At 40.5% G+C, this 25,567-nt stretch overlaps 1 protein-coding gene across 6 annotated transcripts in view; it reads right to left on the reverse strand.

Moving 5' to 3' along the window:
- AFF4 (AF4/FMR2 family member 4) overlaps nucleotides 1-25,567 on the reverse strand; it is a 77,751-nt gene that overhangs the window by 32,221 nt on the left and 19,963 nt on the right. For 4 of the 6 annotated variants that reach the window (XM_034778019.1, XM_034778017.1, XM_034778014.1 and 1 more), the window contains exons 2-8: nucleotides 17,931-18,024; nucleotides 17,308-17,434; nucleotides 12,086-12,880; nucleotides 10,668-10,712; nucleotides 9,933-10,019; nucleotides 4,430-4,466; nucleotides 2,166-2,214 (exon numbers count right to left, since the gene is read on the reverse strand). In XM_034778019.1, coding sequence (XP_034633910.1) covers nucleotides 2,166-2,214; nucleotides 4,430-4,466; nucleotides 9,933-10,019; nucleotides 10,668-10,712; nucleotides 12,086-12,880; nucleotides 17,308-17,430 — 1,136 coding nt within the window. In that variant the 5' untranslated portion in view covers nucleotides 17,431-17,434; nucleotides 17,931-18,024. The remainder of the gene's footprint in view (nucleotides 1-2,165; nucleotides 2,215-4,429; nucleotides 4,467-9,932; nucleotides 10,020-10,667; nucleotides 10,713-12,085; nucleotides 12,881-17,307; nucleotides 17,435-17,930; nucleotides 18,025-25,567) is intronic. The other 2 variants (XM_034778015.1, XM_034778020.1) reach the window with 2 other exon arrangements.

The raw sequence follows: 25,567 nt of genomic DNA on the forward strand, positions 1-25,567 counted from the left end.
AGGAGCCGAGGAACAGAGGACATCAAAAGGATAACTCCTCCAATTCCTCTGCCTGAAGCCCCAGGTTGGAAGCAACCCTCTTCAAAAGTTCCTGGTGCGCTTTGGTGTCATCTTGAGGAACTGGGTGACTGGGCCCTGTGATAGCCTTGTCTGGCAATGAGGAGGACAATGCCAGTGCTGCGGGAACCTCCACACCCATCGGTGGTCTAGCAGCTTGCTCTCCTGGGTACTCCTGAACCTGTGGGGTCTTACTCCTCGAAGCCTCGAGAACCAGAGGGGGAGGGGATACCAAGGCTGCTGGCCTCTCCAAGGCTCCCAACACCAATCAGACAGTCTGGGATGGTTGGGTGAACTCCCAAGGGTTCCACGGGTACTATGGCGCCAGCACTGCGCTCGGGGCCATGGAACTGGTTTTGGTGCCATCGATGCTGGCATCACCACAGGTACCAGGGTTTGTCCTGCAGTCAGGGAACATCGCTCCGTGCCGGAGCTGTAAGCAGAGCGGTAGTACCGGGTGACCAGGAACGGGCAGAGTGGTGGCTCTTGTCCGAACCAGTGTCGGTTGCTGGGACCCGAAGCTGACCTGTCCGAGCGAGTCGGGTGTCTCGGTCAGGGTTTTGGAGACCGACTGTGTTTGACGTATCTGCGTCAGACACGCAGTGATCCATGCCTCGCTACTCAACCAGTACCGGGACGTCAAACGGGACTGGGAGCCACTATGGGCCGGCTGTCGGAAGGAACCTCCTGAGAAGGGCGATCTCCTCCTAGGAGACAGGTGATGATGACCAGGTGATCGGCAGTCTCTGTTCCATGATCGGTCCAGTGATCGGTACCAGGTCCTGGGAGATGGTCGGGGCCAGTCCCAGAGATCTTGTTGAGTGGCATGTGCCCCAGAGGGTCTGTGCCAATCCACCGGCAAGGAACACCTCAAATCCCTTGATCAGTGTGGGGACCAGAGGGGGGAGAAATCTGCTGAGCCTTCCACTCTAGTCTGAGGCATGACTGCTTCGCACGGGCAAGCGATGGCAGGACGTCACTTTCGATGGGGAACAGTGCTACTGAGGCAGGGACATATACCCTAGGTCCTAAAGCAGGTTTTCCAAGAGAGACTGGGGTACTGCTGGTGCCGGAGTGGGCAGCACCAGTAGCATCAGTATTTCCTGAGCTGCTTGAAGGCCTTTGGGCACTGATGGCACCTGAAGCTGGTCATGGCCTGCACCGCTATCCGGAGTCACAGGCAAAGTATGGGATGAGCTGCACTGCTTGACTTGAGTCGGAGCCTGACTTCCTGAAGGGGATGTTGAGCTGCCCGGCATGGGTCGTGGCTCAGCTCCAGCCCTCTCTTTGTAGGAGATCATCCCTTCACATTCTTCTTCGACTTCATGACCGGAGCCGTGGACAGCGCCGACGGAGCACTGCACATGGAGGCCACGGTGCTTGGTGCGGAGTCGGACCGCTGCTCTGGTGCCGGAGTGAGTGCCGACTCCATTAGGAGTGCCCTTAGACGAGTTTTGCGCTCCTTCTTCATCCTAGGTTTAAAGGACTTGCAGATATGGAACCTGTCACTTATGTGCCCCCCGCCTAAGCACCTTAGACAGCAGATCGCTGATGGGCATAGGCCGTTTACAGTGATCCCAGGGCTTAAAGCCCGGGGACGTGGGCATGTCCATTCCCCTGGCTGAGTCCCATTCGGGACTAACGACGAGTTGAAGACAACTATTAAGGATTTAACTAAGAAACTACTAACTATATACAAAACTATTTTACAGGTTTTCAAAGTTCGCAAAAAAAGAGAACGAAAATGCTAGCCGAAGCAGCAGATTTTCCAGCACCATCACTGGTAGCAAGGAGGAATTGAGGGTGGGGAGAGCCAGCAGTGCCCCTTATACCACGCCATGTGGGCGACACTCCAGAGGGCACCAGAGCCAGTCCCCTACGGATAATTCTAAGGAAAAAAATTGCAGCACTGGTGCACGTAGCGAGCACACACACCTAATAGGGAATGGACATGAGCAAGCACTCGAAGAACTGTTATATCCACGTTAAAGTGTGGAGAAATAGCTATAGTCATCTTAATGGGCCAAAATCCTTCAAAAACATTTCAGAAATAGTAGTTTGGGAAATACTGGAGAGGATGTTCTAATCTTTTCATAAGAGCAACTTACGATTTCGATTGATGGCCATTAGACGTTTTTGATGAGGGATTATATCTTTCTGGGGGGAAAAAAGAAAAAAGAACACTCCTTAAAAATGAACAGCAAAATAAGACACTTCAAAGTTACAAGAAATAAAAATCCTAGATTAATTTGGAGGCAAGAATGGTTGAGTGAATTTAGCACTTGAGGATTGGAGGGACTAACACAACTGGTTTAAGCCAGATACGATGCAAGCAGGTGTTATGCAAACTTCCCACACAGTTCCATCAATTCACCTCAACCCTGATATGCAATACACCCTTTCTATGCCTGCTTTATGGTTCTCTTAAACAGAGCCAATCATGCTGAATTGTTCTATTTGCTTCGTGTAGTTATACATGATTTAGACTGGGACTAACAGGATTATTTCACTAATATCAAGTATCAGAGGGGTAGCTGTGTTAGTCTGAATCTGTAAAAAGCAACCGAGGGTCCTGTGGCACCTTTAAGACTAACAGAAGTTTTGGGAGCATAAGCTTTCGTGGGTAAGAACCTCACTTCTTCAGATGCAAGTGAGGTTCTTACCCACGAAAGCTTATGCTCCCAATACTTCTGTTAGTCTTAAAGGTGCCACAGGACCGTCTGTTGCTTTTCACTAATATCAGCTTACCTAGATTTGAACTAGAAGATCCAGAGGTGAAAGGCTAGCACAGCAGGCAACTGCACCAACAAGAACAGCGAGGGTATGTCTACACAACAAAGAAAAACCTGCAGCTGGCCCATTCCAACCAACTTGGGCCTCCAGCACTGTTTCCCACCCTGCAGAGTCCAAGAGCTTGGGCTTCGGCCTGAGCCTGGAAGTCTACACAGCAATGAAACAGCTCCGCAGCCCAAACCCCACAAGCCAAAGTCAGCAGGCACAGCCCAGACATGGGTTTTTCTTTGCTGTGTATTTATTTCAAGTGATTTATTTTTTTTTAAGACAGCAGAAAGTTTCATTTATTTTGAATGCTGTGAAAGAACAAATTGTTTTCCTTCTCTCTCAGTTAAAAACACTGTTCTAGAAAAATTTTACTGCTTTCTGCATGCAGAGACATGGTGTTACTCAGCCGGTAGCGTCATGTTAACGTTAGCTTCAGCATCATCCCTACTCAGCTCTGCAGTAGCTGAGTAAGGATCCCACCATTTTGACCAATCAAGGTAGGTCACTTTAAATTCCTAACTTCTGTCCAGGGCACCACAACAGAAGTCAAAATTGAAGTGGTCATAATTTGGTTTTCAATGAAATATTTAGGAGTTGAGAATCACTCCTAGCCTCTGATCAGGCTGGCTTCTCTCCATTTTACAGTGCATTTCTATATGAAGCATTTATAGATAGGCCCATATACCATAGCAATGGGTTTTCTAATTAAGTGTTTGAATTTATTTCCTTAATTCCTCTCTTTATTGTGTGTTTAGAGTAAGTGGCTTGTCAATATAAGAATAAGCCTCTCTCTGCTTTTACTACTTAATCTGATTAATTATTTGGGGTATGAAGGGTAAAGCCTGATGGAAGTGAACAAGTGTGGGCTGTGTTTCAATCACACTAAATGCACTACCTGTAAATAATCCATTTGAGTCATTCTCGTGGAAAAGGAAAGACATATTTCAACAAGAGCTTTGTTGCTTTTGTTCAAATTCTGAAAAGAACTCTGGTAGCAGCAGAGAGTGAGCATATGCATAATCATACCCTGGAGTTCCTGATATTACCATATTCTCCATTTTGAATTATGCCCAATAAGGTGAGCATGGAGTGCCACAGCAAGGGGAAGCTACAGTGTGGATTGGCTGCTGTCCCCAGCTATAAAACAAACCTATGCTTTATTCTACTACACACATTAATTTGCCTGCTGGACATCAGACTTTCAGAAACTGGGGTTCAAGTTTTCACATACAATTATCACTATGATTTTCAATCAGCTCTAAAGAGAAAGCATCTTTCGGAGGATTACAGTAATATGACTGGGTACAGCTAGGTATTTCCTCTAGAAGCCAACAACCACAATGCAGTTTAATCATTACCTTTCAGATCATATAACAGGACTTGTAAAAGAAAGCCAATTATCTGTTTTATAGAGTAAGACTTGAAGAAAATATGGAAATGCTAACTTGGGGTTTTAACCTGTGTGACCTGTCTGGAAGATGTAGATTTAAAAAAAGCCAAGAAGCCCAAGAGGCATTTGGGACGTTAATCATTATGAAAACATTTTATATAAATATTTTTTAAAATATATGAAAGTACTTTAAATACTCACTCTGCTCTCCAGTGCCAAAAGTGGACTGTTGAGACTCCTAAGGGAATAAAAAGTTACATACGATTATTTCAAAAGGGAGTTTTAACTAATGATGAAAGAAAAGGCTGAATCATATTGCCCCCTATTCTTCTAAATTACTGCAGTATATTAGGACTTAAGTAGAAGAGTGAAGCACAAGCAAGGAATGAGGGTACTTCATTGTTCCTCTGGGCTCAAATTCCCTGCACCTATCCCAAAAGACATTCCAAGCCCAAGCCCAAGCCCATGGTCTTAGCACAGGGACTTACTTCAGTAGGCCTGCCCATACTCTCCTCCTACACCAGCCCATCTGTCCCTCCAGTTACCCATGCAACTTGACACCTAATTCATGTACAATTATCTTAGCAGTGCTCACAAGTTAGACTCATTCACTTATGTAAATTATATACCCAAATTATATGGAAATCTAGCCATGAAAATCAAGCCATGTTCATTCTGGCTCTGACATCAGCAGTAGAGACCCTGGCACCAGAAGCTGATTAATTTCAGAAAATCCAGCTCTCCCCCACGCAGTAGTGCAAAGTCAATCCTGCTAAACGTAATTTTAAAAAACCAAAAGCTTGTTTTATAGTTCTTAAATAAACAGATCTGACTGAGTAGGTACAGGGAGCAGACTGCCGAATAAGAATGTCATATTTATATAGTCACCTTTTCTGACCATAACCTTGTTTTAAAGCAGTCCAGCTTTGGCCCTACAAATATGAAATAGCTGAAAATGCATGACTCAATTTGAAATGCATTACTTAGGAAATTGAATCTAGTATACTTCATTCAAATACTCTTTCACCAGTTTGCCAAGAAGAATCAAGTAATCTACCAATAGTGGGTTCTAGCTTCTATAATAAGCCTGTAAACTGACCTCCCATAGCAAGTGGCTCACTGAAGTGCTGCATGTACATAATGGTATCTGTAAACATTCTGAACAAACAAGGGCTTTACACAATATGTTTAGATGTTCTTAAAAATCTTTTACAGCTTTTCAATTTTTTATTGCAGAGGGTAAGTTGTTGAAGCAGTAATACATGAGGTTTTATTTCTTTGGAGTTCTTCACTGCAGTGTACAAAGCTCACTGTGTTCTGCTAAAGATTCCCTCTTCCCAAAGATATCTTGTTTTATAGGTTTTATTTTAAAAATTGCTTCTTTGGTCAAAGAAAAAAAAAAGAGTAAAAATTTAAATTAACTCAAAATGAAGCCTTGTGACATCTTCCCAGCTTCAATAAATAATTACCAGATAAACTTTGGAAACATGAAAATGGTTAAAGCAATGACGGGTTTTTATATTTCAATCATAGACTCATAGACTCATAGACTTTAAGGTCAGAAGGGACCATTATGATCATCTGGTCTGACCCCCTGCATGCTGCAGGCCACAAAACCGTCCCTACCCCTTCCCTGGACTCTGCTGTTGAAGTCCCCAATCCTGTTTTAGGTGGCTTCAATCGGCAGAAACCCTCCTGCTAGAGATCCCTGCCCCATGCTGCGGAGGAAGGCGAAAAACCTCCAGGGGCTCAGCCAATCTGCCCTGGAGGAAAATTCCTTCCCGACCCCAAATATGGCGATCAGTAAGACCCCGAGCATATAGGCAAGAGTCTCCAGCCTGACCCCTGTCAGCCATTGTACAATTTACCTACCATTGCTTGGTTTTCCTCGACTACTACAATCATTCTGACATTCAGTATGTCTATCTGCTATTTGGTTTCTTTTTGCCTCCATGGCCAAAAGTAGTCAGCAGGCCAAATGCGGTAGGCTATCATTCAAAATGGAAGACAGGATAGTGGGAAAATTATTGTGCTGCCTAATTTCAATAGCACTGGTAGACAGCTACCATCCTGGGGTGAGCATACAAATAGCAATTTACATCTGTTTCTTCCTATGTACACATTGTGACTGCTATAATACAATGTCTGCGCAATTATCCATTGGTGTCACTTAAATGTTTTTAAGTCACACCATAGCATTCCCTGAGGGTGCGCTTTGATGAAGATATATTTTGTTTTAAATCCATTTTCCAATAATCTATTTTGGTTTTGAACACATTTCACTTTAAGAAACTCAGACAAGTAAAAGCACAAGCTTACAGCTACAAAGTTATTTCCAGCAGTATCATCTCCCAGGGGACTACTTAGGAAAGGACAAATGAGAAACAATGGAGAGGAAGGAGACCATATTAATCTAATGGGAGTAACAGCAGACAGACTGGTCAGGACAGGCAATGAAGAGATTTAAGCAGGAAGCAAACTGCACTTAGACATAAAAGGCAGAGAGAGGGAAGACTGGATATAATTGGGGAGAATGGTAATGCAGTACTTAGGTAGGTTGCCAGCTTGGCTCTAGTCCAGGTAGCAGTGACTGAAAGTGGTTGCCATTTGATGGCTGTTGGGTTCTATTTGAAATGAGACCGTGGTCTCAATTCCACTTTCCATATTACTAACTTAACAGCAGCACAATCAACCATAATTGATGCCACTGATGATACTCTGAGAGGTCAATGACCGAATAAACCTGGAAACAAAACTCCCTTTCCCTAGCCATCCCTTCTCTAGGGCACAGCTGAGGTACTCCAGGGCAGAAGTTTACAATGCTGCCGTACTATTTGCTTTGTGGAGAGCAGACTTCAGTCTCAGACTCACAATTGAGCAACTTTCACCTGTACAAAAAACGTTTAGCTCTTAAGATGTTTGGCTGGTATGTGTGGATCTACGCACACATATACAGACATATTTTATATACAATACCAATATTCTGCCTTTGGAGTCTGACAGTCGTCTGCAGGAAATCTACGTGAGGCTGGAGCAGTAACCTCAAGCCTCAGACCATGGCTCAAACCAAATGACAGTATACAATTTTCAAAAGTGACTTAAGCGTTTAGGGTCCTAAGCTCCATCAAAAATTTTACCCAGATTTCTTACAACAAAAGATCTACAAAGGTAATCCTGTGAGGAAGCCAATTTCATGCAGCTCTGTTCTTGCTTAGGACCTGCTTTACCATTATTAAATATGTTAAGGTAATACCAATAGGCCCAATCAAGGAATCTGGGACCACCATGCTAGGCACAATTCACATCAAACAGACAGTCCTTGCCCTAACAATCTAAGTTGACATATTAGACCACTGAAAAGTGCCTACGTTTGTAGTATGGCATGCGAGACACACCAAGTCTTAGCACACAAGTAGAATGCTGTGAAACCTAGCAGCATATTATGTGTGAAGAAAGTACAGTTTCTGAAGAGATCAAATCCTCTTAGGACAGTACAGCTTGATTAAAGTAAACCACTGTTCTGTTTTGTTTTCTACATTCCATTATGGTTTCAGGCTAAACAAACCCATGGCTCACTAACTTGCTGGAATTCTTGGAAAATATTCCTGCCAAGAATGACAGGGGGTACAACATGGCAGAGGAAATTATAGGCTTTGGATCTGCAGAGAGTATTTAACAGAGTTCCTCATCTAAGATGCATAGTCATGGAATAAAAAAGTTGGCTAGAAGTCAGAAGACAAGGAGAAGCCATAAATGGAATTTTTTGCAAGCTGGTTTAAGAAACACAATCCAGGTTGATAAAGGTCCAAAAACATGACTTATCTTTTTGTTCTTGTATGTCAGCAAGGCCAAGTAATCTAATATAGCTTCTTTCCCCCACCCCATACAAAAGATTCAATATATATGCTTAGGAGGAAAGTCAAGTCAAAGGCCCACAAGCCAAACAATTCATAAACAACCCTACAATAACAAATAGGCACATGTTTGCAAGATAGAGAAAAAACATTCTATAAAGAAACAGATTTCTTCTTCAAGCATATTGGGATTATTACATACTAGTTCTGAATATTATGAAACTTAACTTTGTTCTCTTAACAATAAAATATTTTAAGTATTACTGCTGGGTTGCCAATTTTGTATTACTCAGCAACTTAAGCTTGGATGAAAGTAGTTTGTGCAAGATTTTTAGATCTATCATTACACTGATAAGATCAGTAAGTACCAAAAGGGAATAGATAATGAAATAATGAGACTAGTTTCTGGATTTTTATCAGGAAGTAAAACTAGGAATTGTTGTAGAATACTCTGTAAATTCTCAGCTCACAGGACAGCAGCAAACAAGAACGTACAGTTCAAAGGGGAAAGACAGGTACAAGGCTGTGCAGGTCCCCCATTCTGCTCTCTTCAGGGAGGATGGGTCTCTGTTTGTGGGTAAGTATTGACAGCAGAGGCGTGGAGTGTCATGAGACCTGGCCAGAGCATTTTAGAGAACCATATTAGTAATTTTCACCACAGCTCAAGGCAGCTACATTAATCTTGGAGATTACATAGAGGACAGTGCTCCGCTCCTCCCAGAAAAAAGCAAGTGATATAAGATGTTAAGAATGAAATAGATGAACATAGAAAAACAACTGACAAAAATAAACTTCAAGTAAAATATATTTATAACTCAACTATTCTCTATCAGGGATCAAAATGGGTCATTCAGTGGGCTCTTACTTTCCTCTGGAGTCTGCCCACAATGCTCCAAAATCTCAGTTTTCATTACAAAAAATAAGTCTAGCACTTATGACTTTGAAGATTATTCAGTTAACATTATAAAGGTTATTTATGAAGTAACATTTGCTAAGTCTGTAAATGCTGAAACAGTGGCAAGGGAGGAGCAGTTCTTAATGTAGTTTTCATCTGGAAATTATCTTTTATTTTGTTTTTAATTAAATATGTTATACATAAATACTAAAAGGGAATGTTACTATGGGATATTTCCAATGATCTGAAGATATGTACTATCAACTTAAAAAAATAAGTTTTATTTTAAACTTTCAGGGCCAGACCTACCAGTGCATATCCCACTACAGACCAGCACAAAACAGTCATAGTGTACTGTCCAGTTTCCCTTCTCCCTCTTGATCCTACCCACATTCTCATGTGCATTCACACACACCAGTTTTCCCTTCCTTTCCTACTGAAGGGATCTGATGCAATGGTTACTTTTTGAAAAGAACCTTTTAAGATTAATGGTCATGACAACAAAGCTCTTCATAACAAAGTTTCTTCTTCAGCCCCTGCTTATGGAAAATAACATTATTTACAGAAAAATCAATGAAGAACTGCTCTTTCGAAATGGCTGTCATTTCCTATTGTTCTCAATGGGACCGAAGCCACAGCAGACAGATACTGTCTCCCAATTTTGTTCCTTTCAGGAAGATACAGCAGTTGAGTGAATGCAGATGGGGAAAGAACAGAATTGTGCTCTTTACAGGGCTATCATGGGTACTGCTGTAAAGCCAGGATGGATTTTCAGACAAAAGGTTACCATGTATTCAAATAAGCCCCAAATGACAATGCACAGTTGAATTTAACTACAAGAGCTTTAAAACCCTGCAGTGCAATTCTTGATCTTTAAAAGGAGTTTCTCTAGTTTTAATGTCACTCAATATTTAACTACTAAACAAATATAAAGTTAGGTTTGTCAGTCACTAACCTTAGTTGGAAAAGGAAATTTCGATGGCTCTGTTTTGCATGGTGTATGAATAGCAGTCAGAGGGGGAGGCCAAGAGTGGGTCATCTCCTGTAAACAAACCAAACAGCAAAAGGCCATTATACGTTAAAGTTAAAACACATCAAAATGTCAACTTTAAAAAGCTATACACACTTGTGTGAAATATTTTTACCTATAATCATTAGATGTAAAACCTAAGAATATTTACTTTAATATTATAGACTAATTTGTTTTTTTTGTTTACTATATCCATTTGACAGCATTTTGAGTATGCAGTTCCATTCTCTGCCTATATAATGAACAAACTTTTGCAGAGAAATCTGAAAATTCTTTAAAAAACGTTTGCCCATGAAAATGGACACTAAAATACATTCAACAAAGAAAACACATAGAACTGATAAGCTGCTTTCTGTTCCTCCAAAACTTCTACCAGCAAGTTTAAAACAGGGATGTCAATGTGTGTCAATACTTAGTAAGAAGATCTAGGAAACTGAAGGGCACAACAGGTTTAAGGTTAACAGCAGTTGCAGCAGAAACTGGAATCCACGTACTTCGCACATTGATGATTTTTAAGGAGTCAGATAATGTAAGTGGAGTTCTTGGGACACTGCTGATTTTCTCCCATGTGCAGGCAGGGCAAGTACTCCATTTCCCCACTTTAGCAGTGTTTGTTTATTTAATGAATAAAGTCAAGAACTGGAAGAACAGACAACTTACTTTTAGAATTTCATCCACACAGGTCACGTCACCAGATGCTGATGCCTATAAATCAAAGTTCAGGATTAACTATTATATTTATACCTTTTAAGGCTTCTCCCCCCGCCCCGCCCCTTAACACACCGGATTTAAAGTTACGCTTGTTTGTGGCCCAAGTCCTGATGATATTCATCCAGAATCAGTGAGAGAAGTAGCACTGCTAGATTAAAGAACCAGCAATAGTTTTAGGATAGGATATCTCCCAAACTGCAGAAATCCTAGATTTTGTATAGCACTGACACACAGAAATGAAATATACTAAAAAAATCATGTTATTCTAATTCCTTACCTGTATTCCTCACTTAAATGTTAACATGATTTTAACAAGGCAGTGTCTTACAAACATCTGAAAGTTTGCCTTTATTTTTTTTTAAACTATAAGTTCATGAGGCAAGTCACTGGCCACTATCTGAACTCAAGTGATTGAAAAAGCATAATGGTAACCCATAACATGACTTTAGACCTGTTCTCTTATGAACTGCATTATTAATTAGAGCATAATAAGGGCTACTTACAGTTTTGTACTTTAATAATTCCCCGTACCTCTGTCCTAATACATGTAGGGGAGAGGGGAGAGCTGCAATACTGTCTTAGTGTAAAATATAAATTATGCATACAGTTATGAATACTTGGCATAGATGTCTTTCCTTATGCATGATTTTTAACCACGGCCATTATTTTTCTACATTTTATTTAGCCAATTATTTGCGATATCTAAAAGACTCCCAGCTATCGCTATTCAAGTGGCTAAGAGTAGATGCAATAGCATCTTATTAAAATAATAAACTACGCTGATCCTCAACATGGCTGTGCAGATGCAGGCAACCTATACTCTACACTCCAAGAGTAGCTAAACCACTAAAACATGTTTAAGCTAAATATGCCCTATACAGAGAAAAAAATATTGCTTATATTCTGAAACCTATTACATTGTTTTTAGAAAACTATAGGTATATTATGCACAACAATTACTACACTTCAAAAAGAGAATTTGGTTTATGCCACAATCGAACATAACCAAGAGTGAAATTCATTACATATGACTCATCAGAAAGAACCAGAGACCATAAAAGCTCCAACATTGTATGCAATTATGTAAAAACCATGACATGCATATTGGGGACGTAGAAGGAAATAAACAACATTCTCCTTAAGATACAAAAGAAAAATGTGCGACTTCCCACTGACAAACTACAAAGTTGCTTCACTTTCCAATGGGAAGTCCTGTATTTTTATAGTAAGTTAACTGTAGCCATATAGGCTGGGATTTTAAATAGAGCCTATAGAAGTTAGGCACCCAACGCCCTTAAGCACCTCTGAAAATCCCAGCCATTGATGCTGAAAAAAGATAAACCCCCCAAAACTTAGTACCAACTTACATCTAGTGGTTGAGAAGGTATTTTAAGCTTGGTTAGATGTGCTTTGCTGCTAGGCTTCAGCTCACTCATGCTGTTGCTATGAGTTTGACTACTGTAGTGTTCAGAGGACAACTTTGGTTCCATAGACTCCTGTCCATCCATGGGCCTTACATAGGCAGTAGGCTTCTGCAACATTGAACTGGACTTGGACATTAGTGAAGGAGGAAAAGACTGGTTAGAGTGCTGTCCACTTGAAAATGAAGGTACACGGGAAGGTGAGTCCCAGTTGGCATCAGGATCCCGTGGAGATTTTGAGCGCTGATGTTCCTTGCTATGATGATCACTTCCATGAGACCTGGAATGGCTGGAGCTCAATGAAGAAACAGCAGGTGGTTTTCCAGGGCTGGAAGAACGGGATTTGGAATGTTCTGATCCGTGCTGGCTTTTTTTGCGGCTACTGCTACTACCACCATATGAGTCACGGTCATGCCTCTGGCCACTGCTGCTAGTGTTATTGCCACTGCTCCGCTGACTACTGTGTCCAGTTTGTAAACCTGAGGACCGTTTCTGCGATTGGGAGGAAGTGCTAGGTGCTGGTCCTACAGGAGTCCATTTGCTGCTCTGATGAGAGCTGGTACTGTGTCTCTGTTCACCAAAGAAACTTTGGTTTGATTTTTCATCTGGCGTTGATGGTACTGTTGGTTTGGGAATACCAACAAGCTTTTGTAGAGATCTGTCTCCTATAAGATCCTTCATTTCATCATAATTTCCAAGCATGCTCTGAATACGGTTAGACAGTTGATCTTCTTTGCTGGTCTGTGCAAAGTATAACAGAAATATAAGATTAAAAATACATTTAAGAAGTATTTTTAAAATGAGATTCCTAAATCTAAGATATATACAACTTGGTTTAGGTAAGCTGACTTGACACAAAACTAGAGTAGTAAACCCAAAATTCAGAATTAAGAACTTAAGTTAGCATCCAAGTCTATTTTGTGTGCCATCCCAGTTTCGCCTCCTGTTCTTAATATTTTAATCCCTTTAAATTTAAATAAATAATTTATTAAGTTTAATACGTAAGTAGTAATAAATGGACTCTGCATACCAGTTCAGAGCAGGACGAGGCTGAGATTTTTCAGTGTTGTCAAACGGAGCTAGGCACTCAGTTCCTATTGGTGACTGAGAATCCCAATGAAAATTTCTAGAGAAGTACTAAGTTATTCTCCTAATTAATACACAAAGAACTATGTAGTTATTATTCCCTTCTGATTTCTAAAGCTAGTCATCTTATTTTTAACATTTCACTCATCCTTTTAAATTATTTTATCTTTACTCTCTCCCCCGTCTGTCTTCAAACTATACATATTTTATTCTTAAAGGCTGAAAATCCCACGTAGTAAAAGACCATTTGGCTGTGCACCACTAACAAGAAGTCTTCAGTGGGCTAATATAACTAATAGCATATCCATAAAGCTTGATCAAGTTTAACATTAAATGCAGCTTCCTATTACCAAAAAATGGTAGCTAGATTACAGATATTAGTTTATGAAATATCAGACTGAGTGCAGGGGGAAAAATGAAAATATTGTAATGGCAGAATCTTCCACAAACCAAGAACTATCTATCAAAAGTAGACAAGACAATTGACTGGCCAGAGAGTCAGAGAAAATTTTGCTTAATGCATTAGAAAATGATTAGAGGTTGGCACAAACAAAACCAACCTTATCTATTAATACAAGCCCAGTTCAGCTGTTTTAAATAACGACCGTTCAACTGCCAGATAGATAAGATGGGCTATTATATGCCTTTTCTATATTCAATGTCCCCTTCCACACAGTCCTCCAAATCCCTCACTGAGCCAAGATCTTTCCATATAGTTCCTGGCTTTAAATCTCACATTGCAGCCATCATTCTTTCAGCAGAGGATGGACTATGGCTGCCTGCCTCTAGACATTAACGACAGACATCCTTACTGGCACAGCAGGTACAGAGAAAAAAAATATATATCAACTAGGCCACCCTGTAGAGGTCCATGCACACTTATTTTGATAGCTTGTGGGGAAATGGTCCAAAGTACACTGCTTCATCGATACAACGCTACCCGATATAACATGAATTCGGATATAAAGCGGTAAAGCAGTGCCCTGGGGGGGCAGGGCTGCACATTCCGGTGGATCAAAGCAAGTTCAATATAACACAGTTTCACCTATAACACGGTAAGATTTTTTGGCTCCCGAGGACAGCGTTATATCGAGGTAGAGGTGTAGTTTAAGGAAATAAGAAGCCAACAGTTAGAAAGAAAAATGTAATGGAAAGGTTTAAAGAGCCTTAATGCCACAGTTCCTTTTAAATTCTGCTATAATTCTATGGTAATACAAAATTATTTTTCCTTTAGCCATATGAACTAGGTAGGTGGTTCAGAAGAATGTTTTGTTCAAAGCCCTGAGCTATGACCACAAAATTCTCATAGAAAAGAGTTGTGGGGAAAGTATTGCCAGCCACACAAAAATGGCACTGGCACTTTTAAGGAAAGAATCTAATTATTATTTATGCAGTTCTTACTTATGCACTTCTCACTTTGGACAAGGAAAACGAACCATTTGTTTAACTAATGTTTGTAGTCAGTTTCTAGTCAACTCCATTCATGCTCTAGCACAATTTTGCAGTATTCATTTGTGAACACAGCAGTGGACGTTTTGTTTAAGTATCTTTCCAGTAGAATTCTTTCTAGAACCTGGGCCAGAGTTGGGCTGTGTTTATCAAAGACATGAGTTCTATACAGTATAGCTTTAGGTTGGCGATGAACAACTGTACCAGTGATATTACTCCTGGGGGAATTCTGTGTCACTGCATGCGTGCAGAATTCGTGTCCCCTGCAGATTTCTTTTTTTCCCTGCAGAAAAATGACTGACAGGGAAGCTGCAAGAGCACCACTCCCTAACTGCACAGATACATTGTTTCAGGCAACCGGAGCAGGTGGCAGAGAGGTAAATCACCGCAGGGCTGGGGATACCCCAGCCAGCGGTTCCTACACTGAGCTGGGATCAGCTGATAGTCTCAGCTGGGCTGGAGGCAGAAGGGGATGGGACTCTCTCTTCCCCTGCAAGAAGTGGCTGGGGCTGTGTTAGACCCACCCCCAGCTGCAGAAAGCTCAGCATACTCCCCTGCTTCCTGCCCCCATCGCTGCTCAGGTGCAAGGGGAGAGGTCACTGTATGGTGAGCTGCTCCCGCATCCGCCCAACCCCCATGCATCCGGACCTCCCATACCCAGACACCCCCACCAAGCCTCACCCCATACACCCAGAACCCCCCTATCCTTTCATACCCAAACCCCACCACATTGAACCTCAACCCCTGCATCTGGAGCCTCCTGCACCCAAACCCCCTGCCTCCAGCCCCTACCCGTGCACCTAGACCACCCCCCACTGAGCTCCCTGCACTTAAACCCCCGCCACCATCCTGAGCCCACACATCCAGATCCCCATGCCACTGCCCCCCAATTAGCTGCACCCAGACCCCCTCCCCACCAAGCACCACTCCCCCCACACCCAGATCCCCCCACTGAGCTCCAAGCACTTTCACCTGGAAGTCCCTGCAGAGTCCCGTTGCCCCTGCACCAGGAACCCCGCCAACGAGTCTCTATGCATCCAGATCCCCCCCGCCCCACACCTAGGCCCTTCACTAAGTTGCCTCCACCCAGATTATCCCACACACAATCCTCTGACCCCACACCTGGATCTTCCCCCCCAGAGCCTCTCCACACTTGGATCCTGCCTGGTTGAGCCTGCCTGCCCCACACCTGGTGCTCCTTGGGCAGAGGGGCAGGGCCCCCGGGTGTTTCTGGGGCAGGCCCAAGCCTTGTGCTGTGTCAAGGTCGGGTGCAGTCTCACCACCTAGTCCATGTCCCAGGAGTGGGGAGGCTGCAGGGTGATCTCCCACTTTCATGCAGCCAGTGGCCTGTGCTCCCCGCTGCCATGCTGGAGCCTCTGCATTTATTTATTGACAAATAAAACCTGCAGAATTTTTAAAAATATTGTACGCAAAATTTTTAATTTTTTGGCGCAGAATGACCTCAGGAGGAGTATGGTATTAAGAACCTCAAATACTATCAGTAGACTAGATAGCAGGGGTTAAAAAAAAAGCAATCCCCGAACTAATCTTTCAGACTGAGGCTATTTCTCTAATAACCCTTAAATGATTTTTAAGGCCAGTCTGCCCTAAAAAGGTTACAGTGGTAGAATTATGTCGGTTAAGGGTGTGATTTTTGTTTTTACTGATACAGTCTACTGGTCCAAGCCCTAACACGTGCAGTTATACCAATTCTGTTTACCAAACTGTAATAAGCACTTCTCTGCCAGTATAACTATGTCCATACTAGGAGACCACTTTAATTATAACAGTAACATTAAAGCAGCAAAACTTTCTAATACAGACAAGACCCAAGTCTCATTTCCTCACTTACCAGAGGAGGCTACATTGAAATAATTTTTTTTTTTAAAGGGTTCTTGAATAATAAAGAATTAAAATCACGGAGGTCATTATCTTACCCTTCGAAAATTAGTTTCTGCCTCAGGCACATATTTATTGTTCGTCTATAGGTGTTGAGTGTGGCCTAAATAGATCCTTGGGAGAGAATCTAGTGTGGGTTTAAAGTCATGGGTAGAGACTTTAAATAGTTTGTAAAGAAAAGAAAAAAAGTTACACCAAACCCTGAATTAGGCTCACAATAGTAAATTAATTTTAAGGAACCTGGCTATATTAAATGGTAAAAACCCCAGGCTATTAAGCAGTTTTGTATTTAAAATCAACCTGCTAGTCAAACTTCCTATTCCTGGGTTTACCTTTAGCTAGAGTACTGTAGATGAAGGTTAGTATGCTAAACAGTAAGCTAAAAAAGCATAAAAAAAAAAGCTAGCCTTGACAGACTTGACCAACACTTGAAATGTTTTGGGTGGCTGGAACAATTTCAGAAGGAAACTGAAAAGTTAGCTCAAGTTCCATTATCCTTTTCAGCACATCCTTTCAAATAAAGCAGTGTCTTTATTCTTGAGTGATATTTTGAGCATCTATTAGTCCTGCTACCTAGTAACCATCCATCCTCACTTTCAAGCCCTGCTTCTTATCACTGTCACAAGAACTGTGCACTAGAAAAAAAAATCACGTAAAAAAGTCTAGAAACCAAATAATTAGAAATATGTCTTTTGCTACAAGAAACTGCATTTTTAATAATAGCATAAACTCACAACTTTATATGGTTCAGCAAAGAGAGGAGAGTTAGGTGGAAAGACTTCTTCGCCCTGTTGAATTTCTTGATTTCGCCTTTCCCTTTCTTTCATACGCAGCACATTCCGGTCTTCACGGTTCATGTTGCTATGAACAAAAACATAATTTCTGATCACAGAAAGGAAGTGAGGGATGAAAGTGAACAAAGCTAGTTCCATTGTATGCAGTTTGCCAACAGAATGGTTCAATTGAAGAATCCCCTTATGACAGCAGGAGATATCCAAAATTGAAAATAAGTTTTTAATTAAACAGCTGGCATCTGTATTTGCTATAACCTGCAGTGAGCAACTAGCTTATATCTGTAAAACTGGTAGAGCTTAGGCAATGATCAAAAATAGAAAAATTCACACAGAATCCATAGGTGAACAAACCCCGACTCCTCCAAACCATTTCACCTGCATAATTAATTTTAGTTAGAATAGGCTGGTTTAAAAAAAGAAGTATCCATTTGCCATTCACTGTTAAAAGCTTCCACCACTTTTTCCTTTTAATATCCCCTGACTGTTCCCCCATTCAATATACAACCCCCACCCACACTCCATCCCTTCCCATGTCCAATGCTTGGCCTCTACTTTTGCTCTACCTTATTTTGCTTTGTTTTTGTCCCCAACACAGCTTCTTTGGTGTCCATCCTCTATCGTAGTTAGACCTCAGCTTTGCTCTTGTTTTTAGGTTCCCTAAAAAACGACATTTCTGCTCTAAATACATATTTCAGCAAACACCTCAGTCACAGCAATATTGCAGCCTCTCGTCCACTGTCCTGTCATACAGTCAGTAACTACTGATCAGTATGGGTTAAGAAACTGGAAATTTCTCTTTTTTAAGAAAAGTTTACTGAAATCTGACTTAGGAGATGTCTGCTTCAACTGACACACTGCTTTAATTATAAGCACTAAGGCCAAATTAAAAAAAAGGATGTCTAAAAAGTGTCTCTTTGAACTTGAGAAAGCATCAAGACAAAGTAATTCGGGAAACAAGACTATGAATAAGATGGCACTAGAAGCGGTGTTTGTGTGTACTATTCTTCTGCAAAAGTCGTAAGTGTAAATCAACATTCAGTTATTTATGTAGCACCACATGTGCAAGGTGTTTTACACACAGAAGAAATTAGTGGTCTCTGAAAGATGCTACAGTCTAAATAAGATGAAACAAAATAAAAGGTTACATTAATTCAAGAGACCATTATTTGACTGTTTAGACAACTGCCCAATTATTTTCAAAATGTTTGCTGAAGTATTCGGTTTGAAATCTACATGATAAAACAGTTACTCTTTTCTAAATAAATGAGTAGTCATCTTCAATTTCTATTACTCAGCCTTTTAAATATTTACTTTAGCTTACTTTCACTGTAATTTTTCTCTCTGTATTTAGCTTCATTCTGATTGTCTCATACTCTAAGTTAGTATAATGAACTTTAAGAGATGCTGAAAAGTAGATTAGGGCCAAAATATAGTTTTAGCTTGATTAGTGGAAACATTCAATTTAAAAAGAAAATTGACAGACAGGTTTTGGTTGTACTTAAGTATTTCCCAGCAGTGTCTACAATGCAAACAGAATAAGAGAGCGTGTCCGTTTAGACCATGTCTTGATGGGCAAAAACGATATTTCTTAATTGTGTTAGCTTAACACCAGGCTACAAAATTGTCAGCTAGAAAATCTCTGAATGTACTACTCTGCATCTTCAGGAATGTTAACATGATCAAAAAGCCCTGATAAAATGATTGAAAGCCATTCAGCTTATCTGTTCTTCAAGACTGAGCCCTATAAAAACTGGCACCTGGAAAGTGAAACTGACTAGTTCACGTTGATTGTGAAAACTGACTGAACAAGAAAAAATAAACTAATTTTCTTAAAATGGTTACTAATGTAAGGTTTTTGTGATAAAGGAAAGATAAGGGATTCTTTAATTTAAAAAACACAATACACATATGATACATGGAACCTGGAAAATTCATTTCAACTTGATCATGGATAAAGAATTGAGAGATAAGATCCTTCTTTGGGCTAGTATCCTGTCTTCCTATAAAAAGTATTGAAACAAAAAGACATTATAGACAACACGAATTTAATTATACAGACTGTTCAATTAAAAGCCACCTAGAACAGCTGCATTTAACTTCTGTGCCTGTTTACTATAAAATGTAAATTTTGATTAATCCTTTCAGCTTTACTTTTTGTTGCTCATCCTAGAATACTTAATCCATATGGGTAATCTAGGCACACCTAGAAGACATACAATTACTACCATTTAGAAGCATATAAGGTTTAATTAACATTTAAGCAGACTTAACAATTGCAGCTATTTAAAAATATGGTGTAGAGTTTGTAATGTAATAATGAGAAACAAATTTTGATCAGCAATAACTTTTACAAATGAAGACCTGGAGCAACTTCCAACCTTACATTAATAATTAGGACTATCCAAACTAAGTAACGGAAATAGTCTTCTTACTGCACTGAGGGACTGCAATGTGTGCAACAACTTCACGTGAAAAGGCAGTGAGGATGGAAACCTTGGTTTGGGAACTGAGTTCAGTCAGGGGCAAAACTGGAGTTAAACTGGCTCTCTCAGCTCACACTACTAGACGTATGGAGAACAGGTAAATAGAAATATTACACAAGCTACCTGAATTTCTCCCTCCCGCTAACCTCCCATCTTAAACATTATAGTAAAAGAAAAATTTCTTCATAGGAGGTGGATTTGGTTTGTATTTGTTTCACTGAAGCCAATAGTTTAAAAGGGATTCAAAAATCAGATTAAATCTTCAGTGCTTCCAGTGAATAACAGCCATTAAAATCATTACAAGTTTGCATACTGGCATTATGCTAATAGATTAAACTAATGGGCTGTTGGTTTGGTGGATTTTCATAGCTATATAAATTATCTCAGACAGCTCCCTGGTTGAACAATGGGCAGGTACTCTACAGCTATAAGATGGTCACCTGAGAGAAACTAGATGCAGGTCTATGCTCAAACAAAAATAGTAAGAAGCAAAGGTACTTTAAAAAGCAAATGACAAAAGGTATGTCTATTAAAATCAGTACTGCTACTAATTAACTGATTTTGCAAACTCCTTTAGGTTAAGGCTTTTACAGCCAAATTATAATTCTCAGTGAATTATTTTTTTAAACCAGTTAAAAACTATGAATACCTATCAAAATTAAACATTCTACACAGTTGGTTCATTAAGTTTATAACAACCAAAAGTGATTCTCCTATGCTCTGAGCCTCTTGCCCCAATTCCAATGTCAAAATGCTAGAGCTGGAGCACACATGAAAACCTGGGGGGTGGAGGGGGGGGAGGAAAGAGAGGAGGAAATCACACTAACAAAGCACATTAATAGTCAGACATCACATGAAACCCAAACAAAACACTGACTAAATACTGAATCCAGCTGTGTCCAGTTGGTGGGTTTAGGTTTTATGTTAAAAAGAAACTGTTTTAAGCTGAAACCTATTACCAGCTGATCTTTATGTAAAAGATATCCTTATTGCCACCTCACCCTACCCTCTCACTGAACATTTTATTTCTCATTTTCCCAGTCCTCCTTAGTGTGAGATGGGTATGTCTACACTGCAGTTACTCCAGATGGTCGTAAACCAGGGTGTGAGCACACAGGTTAGCCTAGTCTGGGTCCGAGCAGTTATACTGCAAAGCGCTACCCAAAGTTATTATATTTTTACTGGTACAGCATTCCCCCGTGTCTCTTGCTAGGACTTCTGGGAGCATATCCCATGGTTTTATGCAATGTAATAAGCTGAGCTGCCCAATGAATTGTGGGAGAATGTGGTCCCTTCTGGGCACACAAGGGGAACTACTGCCGGACTATCACCACGCAAGTGCTTTAGCCTGCATCCTTACTGAACAGTGAACATGTTACCAGCCAAGTGAAAGCTCCCAGGTTCTAACCCACAACCCCTCATAGGCTAGCTGGCATGGGTTGAAAGCATCACTAAACTCAAGTAAGAGCAGTGGTTCTCAAACTTTTGTACTAGTGACCCCTTTCACACAGCAAACCTCTGATTGTGACCCCCCCCCCCATAAATTAAAAATATATATATATATTTAAACACTATTATAAATGATGGCGGTGAAGTGGAGTTTGGGGTGGAGGCTGATAGCTTGCTACCCCCATGTAATAACCTCATGACCCCCTGAGAGGTCAGAGCCCCCAGTCTGAGAACCCCTGGGTAAGAGGTTGGAGTGTGTGGATGGGAAGGGAAATTAGGGCAATACCTGTTAAACAGTTCAGAGTAACACTGTAGTGAAGACATACCCTAAGAAAAGACAAATCAACTGAGGCAATGCAACTGTCACAAGATGATGGACTTATTTCACAAAGCTATGGCTACAGTGATCATTATTAAGTTACCACAGTGGTATCTGAGGTTCCGAGTTTTCCCCTCTACTATTACTTAAAAGTAGAAACAACTGTGATAACTGAGTGAGTGAGTGTGTGTATATATATTTATTTATTTATTTAATTTATCTTTTTCATGTGCGCTCCAGTAGAACAAGGTGGTACAGTATTATCTTTTACTGGACCAACTTCTGTTGGTGATAGAGAGAAGCTTTCAAGCTACACAGAGCTCTTCCTCAGATCTATAAAAGATACTCAGTGTCACAGCTAGATACAAGGTCAAACAGATAGAATATGTGCTAACTACTTATGCTAAATTATCTATTTGACCTGGTACTTAGCTGTGACACTAAGTACCTTTTATAGACTTGAGGAAGAGCTCTGTGTAGCTTGAAAGCTTCTCTCTCACCAACAGAAGTTGGTCCAATAAAAGTTATTACTTCATCCCCTTGTTTCTTTAGTATCCTGCAACTCACACAGCTACAACAACTCTGGACACAACAAGAAAAATGTTGACTTTATAGATTTGTGATCTCTGTATGCTCAAACTTTCCTCGAAATTCAACTTAAAATACAAGGACAGAATTATAAAATCATCATGAGAATGGTGAAGTGAGGGTTACTTAAATCCCTGCTGCCATGTTATAAAGAGAACCATTTCCTCTTATATCAGTACTTAAGAAATGTATTGTATGAGAAACTATACTAGAGAGAATGGTGAAGAAGCAGAGTACACACTTATTCTGAAAAGGTTTGGCATTTGTTTTTTCAATAGACTCATGGTGCACCAACTAAAGACAGCTATGCAAACCAAGTCAGAGTAACCCATCTGAGTCTCAAGTGGTGCAAAGTCTTCAAGGCTTTCATCTTTCACTAAATCATGAATAGCTGTTATTAACTACACATCTTAAATCTGACAGGAATAAAGCAAAGACAAGGAAGCAGGGACCCTTTTTGCCCAAGTATTACTGGCAACATGGTGAAAGGCGATGGATCACTTGATGATTACCTGTTCTGTTCATTCCCTCTGGGGCACCTGGCATTGGCCACTGTCGGAAGACAGGATACTGGGTTAGATGGACCTTTAGCCTGACCCAGTATGGCTATTCTTATGAAAGACATCGAGATAAATAAATCTTTTTAGGCGTATGTCTAGGGATAGGCTTAACGTCCTTTCTTCTCACCATGTCTCCCCCTACTCAACAATCACAGAAATCAAAGAGTTCATTAATTCAGAATCCATCCCATCTTAAGTTCATCATGCTCCCTCGCTGACAGCAGCATTGCTCAGTTTTCTTAGACCCATTAAAGCAGCAATCAAAGACAGCTGCCAAAACTGGGTGCCCAAGTAATCCCACACACACAGCATTCCATACAGAAAAATACTCCCAACTCCAACTTTCCAACCAGGCATTAGTGGTTCTTTAAAGCATGTCTACAACACTTTTGCCTCGTATCCTCCAAAAGTACTCATTTGCACTCAAGGGTTTCTTTTTCTAAAACCGGTTTCATAAAGCAAGAGATGAAGTAATAGCCATTCATTTATTCAGTGCTGCTTAATTGGCTGTGATTAAACAGCAAAGTCCGGTTTGACAACATTTAGCCATGTGCGATAAACAGTCTTCAGAGAGAATACACATATCTAGCTCTTCATGCTGGACACACCCAGCTTCATCAACTATATTAGACATTTTTCACTATATTTCAAATAGAAAAGTAGAAAATTCTGTCCTCTTTCTCAGTACTCAAGATGTAGAATGATACCCCAGAATCCTGTAGTTTACACTTAAGAGGCCCACTTTGTTTTCACAAATTATTTACACGGACACAGGGGAAAGAAAAAGACACAAAAAACTTGAATCCCTTTTTGTATTTCATTGTCAGCCCAGCAGATTAATGATCACACGTGCTCCCATGGCTTAATACTGGAAGTGTAGCAACTTACTACAAAACTTGCCACCAAATTCTTTGCACAGGCTAAAATGCTACAATGTATCAGCTTACAACACAATTGCTCCCACACTGAAGAACCCAAAAGATCTGCAAAACCCATAAAAGAGGATATATTCTAGAGTAAAAAGCAACAGAGGGTCCTGTGGCATCTTTAAGACTAACAGAAGTATTGGGAGCATAAGCTTTCGTGGGTAAGAAAGGACCCTCTGTTGCTTTTTACAGATTCAGACTAACACGGCTACCCCTCTGATACTATTCTAGAGTAGTCAGGATAAAGAGTACTACAAATACTACAGAAAACTATAGCCAAGAGCTGTATTAATTTGCTATCATAGGGTATGTCTACACTGCAATTAGACAACCATGGCTTGCCTATGCCACCTGACTTGGGCTATGGAGCTGTTTAATTGCAATTTAGACGTTCAGGCTTGGGCAGGGTCATAGAGCCCAGGCCTACAAGTCTACACCACAATTAAATAGCCTCTTAGCCAGAGTCAGCTGGCATAGGTCATCCGCAGATTTTTAACTGCAGTGTAGACATACCCCATGAAACCTCCTCTCCTGCCACAACCCACTAAGGCAACAGTGTTGGATGGAAAGGTGATTGTGTCCTAGGTGAAGCACATCTAGTGGATGGTGCTCAACTGTAGATCTCCTTCAGAGATCAAAGACTGAGCCCAACCCTGGACATTTTCAAAGAATGATGCAAACCAGCTTTTTCACAAGAGCCTTTCCCCAGTAATTATGCTGAAGAACAAGCCAACATTACTTCACAGACACAGGAGAGCGAAACAGAAATAACTATCTGATGCAAAGAAGAAAAGTATGGTTTAACAGACCAGTCTAAAGCAATCCGTTTTTTGTATTTGGCTCCTATTTACTACAATAATGGATTCCATGAGTGAGTAAAAAAGATTTTAAAAGGTGATTAAAGTGACATCACTGCACATGACTTCATTGCACTGGAAATGCAAGGTGTGCACAGCTAAACCAAAATCTTGGCAAATTACTGCAAGATGGATTCAATTAAATAGGTATTAAAGTTAACATTTAGTTTGAAGCTATTTCTTTTTTCTTGGCCAGGGAAAAACCAGTAAGTAAAACACTTCCTTCCATTGTGAAAGCGAAGGTCTATTGTACACAAAGCAGCTTTGCACAATATAGTGTGTACAAATAGAAAACTTTATCTAAAGTACACAGAAGTGTTGACAGGAAATCACAGAGACAGAAAAGGAAGATTTTGGATCCTCTGAACCCACTCATTTTTACAGGTTGAGGGTTTTTTTAAATACCCATTCAAATACTTGTAGGCAAAAAGTTATCCTAGACATGAAGATCCTACACTTGGTTAAAAGTATTGTGGTCTTCACAAATAAGATTAGTAAAAGGTTATTAAAACTGGTAACTAAAATTGCAGCAACACCAAGTAACTAAGAGCCAGAGATAAATTACACAGAACTCTGAAAATATTGTTACATATGGTTAAAGCCGCAAGAAAAGTAAATCTTGCTAACTTTGCAAAGAACAAAATACCCCATTTTATTTCCACATTTCTTTCCCTCCGTATTTCTTAACAAAAGGGCTGCAGTTTTCTCTAGGCTCTGATAAATATAGAAGCTGTATTCCATGTAGGGAGGGAAATCTTATTTGGATTGGGATACCTCCAACTATGAGCTTTATTTGCTCTACAAGGAAAGAATTTACTATACCAAATAAGTTCTTAAGTTATAACTCAAGGATTGCAATAAATTCATGATTACACACATGCAGAGAGATCATATTCACACTTGGTCATAAGAGGACCTAAGCCCATAAATTCACTTTGATGAGGGAGAAGAAACACTCCTCTTTTTACTTAAACTCCACCTCTAACAAGGAGGGATCTCCCCTTCCATAAATATCTTT

Source organism: Trachemys scripta, chromosome 8, assembly GCF_013100865.1.
Source record: "Trachemys scripta elegans isolate TJP31775 chromosome 8, CAS_Tse_1.0, whole genome shotgun sequence".
Lineage (NCBI taxonomy): Eukaryota > Metazoa > Chordata > Testudines > Emydidae > Trachemys > Trachemys scripta.